At 34.1% G+C, this 13,442-nt stretch overlaps 1 protein-coding gene across 1 annotated transcript in view; it reads right to left on the bottom strand.

Moving 5' to 3' along the window:
- Positions 1 to 13,442, bottom strand: part of MYOM2 (myomesin 2) — a 155,710-nt gene that overhangs the window by 22,463 nt on the left and 119,805 nt on the right. The window contains exons 26-31 of the mRNA XM_069065405.1: positions 11,632 to 11,776; positions 11,455 to 11,514; positions 8,470 to 8,537; positions 6,363 to 6,476; positions 5,940 to 6,027; positions 5,348 to 5,386 (exon numbers count right to left, since the gene is read on the bottom strand). Coding sequence (XP_068921506.1) covers positions 5,348 to 5,386; positions 5,940 to 6,027; positions 6,363 to 6,476; positions 8,470 to 8,537; positions 11,455 to 11,514; positions 11,632 to 11,776 — 514 coding nt within the window. The remainder of the gene's footprint in view (positions 1 to 5,347; positions 5,387 to 5,939; positions 6,028 to 6,362; positions 6,477 to 8,469; positions 8,538 to 11,454; positions 11,515 to 11,631; positions 11,777 to 13,442) is intronic.

Here is a 13,442-nt window from a genome sequence, read left to right as displayed (position 1 = left end):
AGAAGAAGAAGAAGAAGAAGAAGAAGAAGAAGAAGAAGAAGAAGAAGGGATGAAACTTACAGTCATACATATAGTAAGTAGCATAGTTGGTATCTGAACTCAGATCCACAGAAACCAAGCTTAGTGATCTTTCCACCATATCACACTGCCTCCCATGCTAAGACCACTCCTAGTTCTAACAGTTTATGATTCTCTTATAGGTGCATGATAAAACTAATTGCTTTATACATAGTACATGCTCAACACACATTTTTGAATGAATGAATAATGAATGAATGAATGAATGAATGAATGAAATCCATGTAAATAGTAGTGTTAGACCACTGGAAACCTGACCTAGTATATTAAGGGAATATACAAAAAATAATAATATATTTAAAAGGACATACAATAAAAGTTTTCAGTACTTTTTCAGAGTAAAGATTTGACATTGATAGTGAACTCTGTCCATTTTCCTCTGAAACAGAGGATAGGGAAAGTTATGTATATGAAGCAATAAAATCTATAGAATAAGAAAATTCTAGAAAATCTTTCAACTCACTATGTATGAATGTTGCCAAGTAGTTCCCCTAAATGCTAATAATAAAGTTTCACATACAGAGTTAAAATATACTCTGTAGAAACATATGGGCTTCATTATAACTAGCAAATCAGTGGGTAATTAACTTTGTCAGCCACTGAGAAGAAAAGGACCACAGGATACATTTCCCGAGTAATCAAATTACAAGTGCCTAATTTCCAAGAAACATCCTGACCATGGAAAACATTAACTAGTGAAGAGGATTTTTACTCTCCTATTTACTAATCATGCAGTTGATGCAAATAAGTGACTGGAAAAGAAGTTCAGTATTTTGACATTTAGAGTTTATTGTACAAGATGAAGGCAGATATGTTGTTTTATCTATAGAGCACATCCAACTTGTTATGGCTGAAATTTTCAATGGACCAATTTTTAAAAATTGAATTTGTGTCGCTACTGCTAAGAATATTTAACTCATCAGATAAGTGTAGTCTTTGGCATTTAAATCAGACCACATGTGTAATAACAGTATCGCAGACATCCAATAAAGATGATTCTTTCAACATCCAGTTTTAAGATCATTTGTTTTTTAAAAGTCATAACCGTTTTTTCCCTAGTTATTCTTTTTTTTCAATTGTAGAAGATTTCTTAGAATTGACATAAAAAATGAAAATTCTTGCATTAGTAGTAAGGCCTATTACAAAAAGTCATGGGAATCCAGCCTAGACATCAAGAGATGTACTAGTACCAGCTGTATAACTATGGACAAATTATTGAAATTTGAGGAAGAAGCTTTTGTTTTCTCATTTGTATATCAAGGGGAGATAGACTAAATTATCTTTAACCTCATATACACACCCACCTCTAAAATTTTATCAGGCTAAATATAATGTATTACTTTGGTGTTATATGTCTACTTTGTCCTGTAAATGATAATACTAGTGCAAGAATATGATTCCTTCAGAAAAATATATACTTACTTGAATGCAACAAGCATTTACAAAGTGCCCACTAAATACCATGTACATGATAGAGGCAATATGATATGGTCACCATACTATGGGGGATGGAAAACTGGCTTTGGCTTCAGAGTCAAGAAGACACAAATTGGTTGTGTGATAGTGGGCAAGTCCCTTTAAATTCTCAGTATCCCAAATAGCTTTCTACATCTGTGAGGTGCAGAGTAGCTGTTGATCTGCTTTTCTACAGGGAGTTTTCTTATCAAGATATCTCTATAGCAATGAATCACAGGTCTGGTCTGCCTCCCCCCAAAAAAATAATGAGTAAAGAAGCTGGTTCTTTTTCTGGTGAAAAAAGTAGAGATTAGACTGAACTATGTGAATTTATATTGTGACCTTCATACCATCAGGTACACAACACAGTCTTCTGACAGTTTCTGAGGCTTAGGGATAACAGCATAACTTGATAGACATATTCAGCAGAAGATGGATAGATGGAGAAATTAGAAAAAATAGCATTATTAATATTAATAGATTATGTTTAAATTATCCCAATATAATTCTAACTATTAAAATTTATAAATGTAGAGTGTTTCACTACAATATAAAAATAATCATACAGTAATATGGCAATTATAGAGTAATGGTAAGTCTGGGTCCTGTGAACCAATAAAAAAGGGAATGTCTCAGAAAATATTGTCAGGAAAGTAGCTGTCACTGACCCAATAACATACAGTCATCACCTCATTACCATCATCATCCTGTATTTATGCTTCAGACAGCTTTATGCATAGTCCAGTGCACAAGCCTCTCCCAAGGGCACACACAGAACACAAAAGAGTACAAACATGAATAGACAAAGAAAGCTACCTAAGTAACTAAACTCCCCAGACCCACATTGCTCTGCCAAGGGGGACTTTCTTGGCCATCCTCCTTCCAAGACAATTGTTTGTAATGCTAAAATCTAAAAACCAGTTAATAAATATCACCCCAATGTCGAGTTCTCTCTGATTTTCAAAACTTCTGACAGAAGAAAAACTGACACATTTCTGTCTCACATCTCCACTTCTCTTTTTATTGATCATGGCAAAAATATTAAAGCATAAAGAAATAAATTTGCATACTCTAAAGAGATAAAATACATAGAAACTATATGTCTCACTTGGACTCTGGATGGTATGCAGGAAATACTGTATGCTCCCTTTGACTATAAATAACAGAACTGAAATCAAGGAAACCGAAAATATGAAAAAGTTCCTGTGCTTTGGAAGCAATTAAATGCTGACCTTAACACATTTCAATACTTTCTTGCAGTGATGGTATTGGATTTAATTTAAGAAGCACATATTATGCACCTATATGTACCATGTATACCAGAGACAAAAACAAAATACTCCCTATGTTCAAGAAGCTAACATTCTACCACACTAACATCTCCTGGTATTAGCTACACTCAAGTACAATATTTGATCAAATTGCCTTTATCAGGTGATGCTAGATTATTGTTAATTAGAACAGAAGTCACCTCTTACATACTAATATGTAGATGTGACTTTTGTAAATCAACATTTACATAACTTACAACCTTCCACTGAGGGTGGCATTAATCATCATTACCCTTAGATATTTCAAGAATGATCAAAGCTCAATTATCCCTTGGCTAGCTCTAACATGATAAGGTTCCTTTTAAATATTGGAGAGCCACTGATTAGTGGTGAAAATAGAACTCCTTTTAAGCCTGAGTGAGATAAATTGCAAGAGACATTTTGTTTTTGTTTGTTTTAATGTAATGATCTCTCTTGGTATGTGCAAGAACTACCACAAAAGTCCTCATGAAAATAACCACTGTGATCTAAATCTAGTCTTCCTTGAGTAAATGTGAATTAGTTTTCTCAATGTAGTACCATTCCAGCTATTGGAACAATAATACCTTTTAGCATTCTAGAATGGTCTGAATGGTAGGAATGGTACCCTAGTGGAAATGGTACCCTAGTGACCTACCAGAGTTAATGTACTTTTAAAGGGGATTAATTTATACTCAAAAGGAGGCCTCATTATTCTTGGGGCAGTGTCTGAACCATTAATTAAAAGCTCCCCCCCCAATTCAATTTATGGTTTAAATAAAGTCTCTTTCATTAGGCAGTTTAGAGGTAAAATTATACCTGCCCAATATAATTCATAATGTTGTTGTGCAGTCAAATGAGGAGGTCACTTAATGATAACTCTAATTATCAATATCAATCCAAAATTAAGACTGAGGTAGCAAATTCTTGCCAAAAGGTAACCAATACTGTCATGACATATGTCTTAAATAAAATCTAAGTTGAACAAAAGGTTCCTTATAAATGGTGAGGACCTTAAGATGCTTCCATTTAATGTGTGATGCTGAGCTAATCACACCAGGCTCCAGAACACCACAACATTGTTCAGCTATATCTAAAACCACCCAAAAGACACTGGTCCTACAAACCATGAAGGAAAAATTGTGTATCCAAAATACACATTGTCTATATGGTTATGGGTTGACTAGGAGGCTCATTGAATTAGTCCACCAATAAGAATAAGTAGCAATAATAGTAATAAGAATATCCTTTTTAAGTGCCTAATATTTGTTAGGCATTGCCCTAAGCACTTTACAAATATTATCTCATTTGATCCTCACAACGACCCTGTGAAGTAGGTGCTATTATTATTTCCATTTTACAGGTGAAGAGACTAAGGTAAACAGAGGTCAAATGATTTGAAAATATTACATAAGGTATCTGAGGTGGGATTTGAATTCAGGTCTTCCTGATTCCAAGTCCAGTTTTCTATCCATTACACCCAATACATATTCCTTAGACAAGCATGGGAAATATGCAATGAGCTAGAATTATTGAGAAGTTCCCTTAACAGTGCAAATTAGCACCATCTCCATATTTTAATAGTCTTAAAGACTATCCTGGGACACTGGAATTTTAAGTGACTTGCCTGAGGTGACAAGTCAATTGTCTATGGTACACACAAGACAGTATTGTTAATGTATTGTATGGAATTGGAAGATCTCTTTTACCCATCAATAGGCCTATGTGACCTGCTTTGAGCCTGAGTCACATGAGCCTGAGTCCATGGAGCCTGTGGTAGGAGGAGCTTGCTGAATTGGGTAGAGTGGGAAGTGGGAGAGTGAGGTGGAACAGAGAGAGAGAGAGAGAGAGAGAGAGAGAGAGAGAGAGAGAGAGAGAGAGAGAGAGAGAGAGAGAGAAGCAGAGCAGCTAGCATGGGAGAGAGAGGGTCACTTTGCTTGAGTGAACTTATTTTTGGGGAGGCCTGATGGGGGGAAGACTTGGAGATGACAGTGCTCCCTATATTGGTAATGGGTAGCAACTTCTTTATTATCATGGTGGATTTGGTATCTTGGTTTTATCTTCAAAGAAGAGAGCCTGTTACATCTTAGGATTCAAACCTGGGAATATGCCTGCATATTCATAGCAGCCACTGTGGGTGTCACATTGGTGATATAAAAACTTGAACCCTGGTCTTGTTGACTTTGAGAACAGTCCTCTCTCCACTATGCTATACTACCTGTCTAATATGCTTTTTTTCTTGCAATTAATCATAAAACAAGTAAATAAATACCTGAATAATCTTAAAACAAACTAATAAAGTGGTTAATCATGCAGTCTAAACCCAATTAGTTAAAAAGTCTAACCCACTTAAAATAATATCTCTGAGTCAACTCAGATCATAACACTGAGACAGAACTAAGTACTTCCAATAGGACATGGGCTGGATTTCATTAGGTTTCCTCCTTGCAGGAGCAAATGCCTATCTCAGGATATAGTCGCTCTAGCACCAAAAATGATTTGAAAATTAGAAAGCATTTACTTACCACAGACTCTACTCATTGCCAAGATCATATCATCATACACTAAAATGGAAATGGGAAATGTACCATTACAATGTATAATCTTATCAGAAAGCAGGTTTTTTTGTATTTAATTAAACTGATACAGGAAATTGCATGTTAGTTTGAAAAATGGCACATAAAAATAGTGATATTTATTCATAAAAAGGTCTATGGAGCTAATAAATCCTTTGTAGGTTAGTGCCTCCCCACCTTTTAAACAAGGATGAGAACATTTTACTTCATATAAATCCAACTCTATATTTAATTGAATTGGTTCATCATTATTTGTATCATGTTCATAATGACAATGGCAGGAGGAACTGTGGTTCCAGACTGGTGTTCTTCACAGCATTTTACATAAGCACTAACATAATATCTCCTTCCCCTAAAACATCAAAATAGTTTTGAAGGGAACAAAAGCACAAATGTGTTTTCTTTTACCTTAATACACCTGAAAATTCAGATGAATGTACTTTTATGGTGTGCAGCCTACTACTGGGTAAATGAATATAGTTTGTTTTTTTTTGGGGGGGGAGTTAGTAGAACAAAGAAAGCCTTTTCTAAAAACAATTACCTTTGCCAGCTATTTCAAGAATAGATGCATCTTGGCCTCTATCATCTTTCAATGTTGCCTTGTATTCACCTTGATCCTTCTTGGACAACTACAAATAAAACATGTTATAGTTGTATGAAATTAACCCTGAAGATCTCTGAATAGAGACTACAGAATCACTTTTTAAGCAAATGTTTATCTACTGGGTATAGTGACTACACTAGAACCTCTAAGATACCTCATACTTCTAGAGCTCTATAATATGGTCATATACAATTTAAAACATAGGAGCTAGGTGATCTAATATTTCTCATTAAATATATATGAAATTCAAAATTTTATTCAAATAGGAAAATAATGTAGCATTTATGAGTCAATATCTCTAGCATGCATTTCCATTTTCATTCTATTCTGAAAAAATAAAAATCATTCAATCAACTCTACCTTTGGTATGAGTAGTTCACACAGTCCTTTTTCCAGATCAGGTAAGGTTTCAACTTCGTAAAGAACATCATCCTTTAGCCACTTGAAAACTGTCTCTTTTTTTGTGTTTGCCACCTATTAATTTGGAAGCATAAGTCACATTATTTTGAAGCATCTAAAACAATGTGATTTTGATGTTGAATTACAAATTAGCATGTTATATACAACTGGTTCTTATGTAATCTGTTGCTGCTAGCAATGGGAGGGAAGCTTCAGAGATCTATAAAGCTGCATAGGCTTTTGATTAAGGGTAAAATAAAGGAGTATGAAAAGGAGGGACATTTCATTCAATAGCTTATACAGACTGACTCAACACTTGACAATTACAGCCTAGAGAGCTTGATTAGAACTTGAGCTATCTGGCAAATGAGATGAAATGCAACTTCTAATTTCCATTTGGAACTGAAAATCACACTTTGCACCATCCCACAGGGCAGAGAAAGCTCCCATTCCACCAAAGTGGGGTTGACCAACCTGACTAAATAAGAACTTTCCATTCTCATTTAGTCTAAAATTCTACCTGAACACAAACTGATAAATACAGATGAAAAGACTGGGATTTGTGTTGGTCTAAAGTAATGCAATATACTTTAGAGTCATGATTTCTAAACCCTGAATTATTGTATCTTATATCAGTAGGTTAAAATTTACACCGTTCTGTCATGGCAATAGCAAAAAAATGACTAAAAGCAGTATACACTGAATGGGCTGCTAACATGAGACAAAATATTTTTAAGGAAGCTTATTTCAGTTGAATTTAAGATAAAGTGCCCTGTTTCTTAGTTTCTCTTCTCCCTTTGCTCAAAATTCGCAACTTGCCATTGTTTCAAGGTGGAAAAAAAAGAAAACAATGTTAGTGGTTCCAAAAAAAAAAAAGAGTTGTTGCTAAACTTATGGTAAAGGATTCTTAAGGAAGAATATATCAATTCCATCAGTAGAATACTGATGTTGATTATAAATCTTCTATAGTTAAGCAAATAAATCTTAAGAAGCTACCTGGGTGGGGTGGCTAGGTAGTTCAGTGATTAGAGCACCTGCCCTGGAGTCAGGAGGACCTGAGTTCAAATCTGACCTCAGACACTTAACACGTACTAGCCGTGTGAGCTTGGGCAAGTCACTTAACCCCAATTGCCCCTCCAAAAAGCAAAAAAAAAAAAAAAAAAGATGAAGAAGAAGAAGCTACCTGGGCCTCAGAGAGGTTAAGTATCATGGTCATTGTTACTCAACTAGTAAAGGTTAGAGATAGGGTTCGGATCCAGGTCATCCTGACTCTAGGTTTGGCAATATATTTACTACAGCACACAATATATCCTCTCATAGGAAACATCTTCCACAAAGATATCTTAATGTCTTTTCCATATTTTTATATCAAAGATATTTGCATTAAATTTAGGGGCCACTGAAATTTTATACTACTGAGCTACATATTCCTGATAACAGATTTATAATCAAACCAAAAACCTAATAATGATTTGCAAACTTAGTCTTTGAGATTAATTCAATAAGTGTAAATAAGTATGTGACGATGATAACATAAAAGCAAATGAATATCTCCATATTTGTTAGTAATGAAAGCCTATTTTAATAATTGTGTTATTAACCAAATAATATAATTTTATTCTTAGTGAATCTGCTTTTCATTTCCTAAGGAAATCCTATACACAGAGGAGTGGCAGGCCCATGAAGATATGTTAAAAGAATTTCATGCCCCCAGACTCCTTCCTGAATTTACTTGACAAAAGTTTTAAGTAAAATGTAGCGAGTGTACTTTTAAAATGTCTTCTCTGTCTTATTTTTACATTCCAAAATAATATATTGTCATTAAGAAACACTTTCAGTTTTAAATCAAGTACCTATTGGCTGATAAACATGAAGGATCACAGAATAGATAAATAAACAAATAAATGAATATTTTAAAATATCGATATTTTGTTCAAAGTCAAGTGACTCCGTGTATCATTATTATAATATTATAATAATGCTATTATAATTAATTGATCAGCAAGCAATATTTTTCATGGAAAATCTGCCTTAACGGACTCTAAAATGAATTCATAACATTTCCCACCTTACACTTCAGTCGAACCTCACATTCTTCTGTAACATCCCAATGTAAATACTCTGCAAAATGAGGACCTAAGGGAAAATAAAAAGGTATGAATTTATACCAAAGAACCAATGTGTATGCATTTATGACAAGAGGAAAATTTCTGTGCAACTTGGAACCAAGATAATTATTTTTCAGGCTACCTAAGTTAACATGTTTGCCTAATGCTGAGTCTCTTTTGGACTTTGTATTGTCAAGTAGAAAACTTACAGTCTGATCTCTCATTCTTGCTGACATCCAATATCTATTTCCCTTTAGAAAGAATAATCTTGAAACTACTTTATTGTATTGCCTAAGGCATATTTATGGCTGAATATTCAACAGCTTAATGCATAAAACATCTAAAATGGTAAAATTAGCAGAGAAGAGATAAACAAGCTTTTAACCTACCACTGCTCCTCACATATCACATTTCACTAGTAAAGAATTAGAAAATAAATGATAGTAACTTTTGTTGTTTTTTTTAATAGTCTTTGTACAAAATAAAATGGAAAAGTGAATGATAGTCAAATACGAATGCTTAGTATCATTATAATACATAAAACTATAGATTGAGAAGACATGGAGAGTAGTGGCTTTTTTTATTTAAATGCATATATAAAACGTTACTAATAATATAGCACTTTGTTATAAGAAATTACCTTCGACGTTCATTAAGTTGCTAAGATACACAATATGAAATGAATAAAGTAAAACAATCTTGTCCACCAAAAAATATGAACTAAGCCTGACTAAAAGTAAGCAAGTTTGATTTCCATGAGGTATGCTAAGTGTAATGAATTCTGCTTTCTAATAGTGCAGTATTACTTCTGTGCATGCAAGTGTTCTGGGTTTCATTTGCATAAATAATTTAAAGGAACAGCTGGATTATATTTGAGACAATAATAAATTTGTTTTGAAATTACATTTTTTTTTTCCTTTGAAGCTCTAGTAACAAAAGGCATTGTGACTACCTTTGGAGTCAGTAACATCAACCACAGTTCAGATTTTGCTTCTGACACATACTAGTTGCATGACCAAAGGAAAATTACTTTTGGAGCTCAGGGCTCAGAGTAACATTATGAGATCATAAGTTACAAATGAATTCTTGATCTGCATTGAAAGGAAGGAGTTTCCACACCAGAAGTTCCCCATTCTGATGAAATCATCAACTGGACCAAATAAAATTAAGCAATATTATCCATATACATCTTATGACTTTTGAAAAGAGGGATGATAGAAATGTAAATACAAAGTTACAACTGATGAACTATAAGCAAATTTCTGCCCAATAAAAATGACTTCTACTGCTTTTTAAAATCCTCTAACTAAAATTCTCTAGCCTATTTCTCATTCTGAAATTTTGCGATTCTGTGAAACCTCAGAAGTATTTTCTAATGGGTGCAATAAACTTGTTCAGGTACCATCTGGATGTTTGAAGGTAGGCCAATCTATTTGCAAAAGAACATTTTCCTGGAAATAACTATATCAGCCCTGTTGTAGGATCTTTTTTTATTCAACATAACTCTCAGCTGCCAATTCAGATCAGCAAGTATTTGCTTAGGGATTATTATGTGGTCAGCACTATATTCAGTATTATGAAAGGTTTAAAAGAAGCATAAGATATGGTTCAAAAAAACCCAGAAAAATGCACAGATGCATATGGTCCCTGCCCAGAGGGAGCTTATATCCCATTGGGAAGACATCTTGTATACTGAAGAAATCATTAAGTAACAATCTAAGAGAATATGAGTTCCCATAAAACCCCAGGTAGTAGAGCAAAGTGTGGCATAGGAGTTCATAGAAAGAAGAAATAACAGAGGACTAGAATGGTACGGCAATGCTGCATGGAGAATGTAGGGCTGAAAGAAGTCTTTAAGGAATGCATAGAATTTAAGTTGACAGAAAGGAAAGGTGAAGGTCTCCATGCAAAGATAATGACAATAGCAGTCTTTTCACAAGGGAATCAACACAATGAGTTCAGAAGACAATAAGGAGTGGAAATTTTATGTTGAAGACACTAGGAAAGAAGTCCCTTCCCTTTCATTTGCTGTTTCCTTAATTGCAAATATCTTTCTCTCCTCCTCTTCACCTTATGAATCTCTACCCATCTTTAAATGCCCAATTCAAAGGTCACCTACTCTGGAGGGCTTTCCTGATGTCCTCCATCTTCCTCAAATGTCTTATTTATAACAAGTAACGTTATATTAATCTATCTTTTCTCCGCATGATAAACTGCAAATCCAATTAGACAGGGACTGTGTTTTATCTTAAATTTATGTTCCCAACCCTCAACCAGTGGTATGTGCACAGTGATCTGTATATAGTAAATGTTTAATAAATGCTTGTTACCTATACTATATACTAGGAATTGTGCTAGGTTTTAAGAATATAAAAAGGAAACACATTGGGGAGGGCCTTAAAAGATAGTTCGAGAAGTTGGGACTTTATTTTCTGGATTTCTGAAGAAAGGAATGCCAGGACAACAGTTTTTAGAGAAATTAACCTGGCAATCATGTTTAAGGGAGACAGATTACAACTAGGTTACAACTAGAGAGAGAAGTTAGGAAACTTTTGAAATACAGGCATGAGGGGATTAGTGTCTGGATAAGGGTGGTGGCAGCAGCAGTGGGAAGGAAGGGACAGTTTTTTTTTTTAATATTCCCAAGGAAGAAAGATATAACTATATGATTAATGAGATAGTAGAAGTGAATGAAAAGAGATGCTAAAAATGACTGCCAAATTTGGGGACTAAGATCCCAAGAGAATAGTGGAGCCATTGATGAGTTAATCTTTTCCTTGCTAAGGGTAAGTATAGTCATCTAATAAAACAGAGTTCTTATTAAGGAAATTAGACCATTTAGATGGTCTTTATTTAGAATTACTTTGCATTATATAGGTCCCACTTTGAATAGAACATCCTGTTTAATTTGGGTTTTTTAGGGAACATCCAATTGAACTATTTACCTTGTTTCCTGAGGAATTCTTTTCTTTGGAATTCAGCCTCTTCCAGGACAGCCTTAAATGCTAAAATTCAACATTGAGATGAAAAGACAGGAAACAGAATTTAGTCATTTAGCAATTCAAATGTATTTGTTCTAAAGTACCTTTTATGGGCATGTGCTAATATTGGATGTGTCATACCATCTCCAATGAGAACTAATGAAGATTGATTTTTGGCTTTTCCATCATGGATCTGCACAGTGTAGGTGCCTTCATTTTCAATAGTAAATCGATCCATTACCATCTCAATGATGCCAGTCGATTTATCACACTTAATTCTGTGACTCTAAAAGGAGACAAAATGTAGAATTGTACAATGTAACTCTAAAATATGTGTGCATACATATACATATATAATCCTTTTACATCAAGCAACTGCATAATCTAGTGAATGTAAAGATAGGTTATCAAAGACAACTTTTCTTTACAAAATATTTTGGCAACCCAAGTAGTAAATAGGGAATACAGATTTTTATTGAAAGCTATCAGATCCAAATTCCATTTCAATAGCTTGAAGAGAATATCTTTAGAGGGTGCTTTATTTGTAGAAATAGGAAAAGAATGCTATGTGGAACACAGTTTGTTAAACTGGGGTTTTCCTTAAGGAAGGCAGTTTGGGTCATGAACTCTGACTTTTCTGCTGTAACACACTCAGCAATATACATTTTTGCATATTTATAATGATATTTCAATGTCAGTTCAGTAACAATACATTTACAATGTCAATATTATCACAATAGCAACCTTGTATGGAAACTACAAATTTCATCTACTCCCACACAAACAAATCTAAATTTCCCTGGCTTATTCTTAAGACCATAGTCTAACTCAATTTTTCTGTCCAATCTTATGCCCCAATAATAACCTGCCATATTAAATTGTATTCAAACTTATCTTATATTGTGATTACTCATGTCTGTCTTCACACATATTCTTCCACTTGACTGAAAAATCACCTTTTCTTCATTCTCCTTATCCTTTAAAGCTCAGTTCAAATCCTAACTCCTCTAGCAAGGCTTCCTGACAATTTCAATTATAACCTCTTTTTCTAATCTCTGACACCTAAAAATATCACACAGTCTATCGAATTTAATTCACAAATATTTATTAAGTGCCTACCACAAGACACAGCTAGGTGGTGTTATGAATAGATTGTAGGACCTAGATTAAGAAAGACTTGAATTTGAATTCTGACTTAGGTACTTACTAGCTATGGGACCCTGTGCAAGTCATTTACTTTCTCTCAGACTCGGTTTCCTTATCTATGAAATGAGGGTAATAATAGTACCTACTTGTTTTGAGACTCAAAATAGAAAACATGCAAACCACTTTGCAAACCTTAAGGTTGTGCATAAATGGTAGCTATTGTTAGCACTATCATTTTTATTATATGCACAATGTCCTGTTCTAGGTTCCTGAGATACAGAGAAAAAAAACATGCCTTTCCCTCAAAGAGCTTACTTTCTCCTAAAGGGATACCATGCATACACATAAAAATAAACGCAAATAAAACAAAGTCATTCTGACAGAACAGAAAGCGCGTCTAACTAGGAGTGAAGCTCAGGAAAAACCCAACAGGAGCACAGCTTTCTGAACAAAACTAAGCATAGACCTAACATTGAAAAAATGCTTGATGACTGATTGATTAGAGAGTAGAGATTACCCTCTAGTTGGATAAACAAGGTTCTTATAATTCCAAGTATTATGGTCCAAAGAACACTATTTGAGGCTAATTGCCATGTTTCATGGGGAGTTTAATGAAATACAGATCTGAATTTGGGGTTGGTTTTTATAATATTAAGTCCTTCTGAGGTTTTATTTCCTGTAAAGCTGAAAAATAATTTTTAAAACTGAAATCACCATATCATCAAATATGAATGCAATTCACACATTATGTATTTGTATAAGATCACTTAGACTTCTTTATCTCAAAAAATTGGAAAGGAGATTAG

Source organism: Petaurus breviceps, unplaced genomic scaffold (genome assembly GCF_028583685.1).
Source record: "Petaurus breviceps papuanus isolate PSGF00001 unplaced genomic scaffold, PetGlider_PUasm1.0 90686, whole genome shotgun sequence".
In the NCBI taxonomy this organism is placed as follows: domain Eukaryota; kingdom Metazoa; phylum Chordata; class Mammalia; order Diprotodontia; family Petauridae; genus Petaurus; species Petaurus breviceps.
Note: the sequence above shows the minus strand (reverse complement) of the source record. Positions and strands in the feature narration are given on the sequence as shown.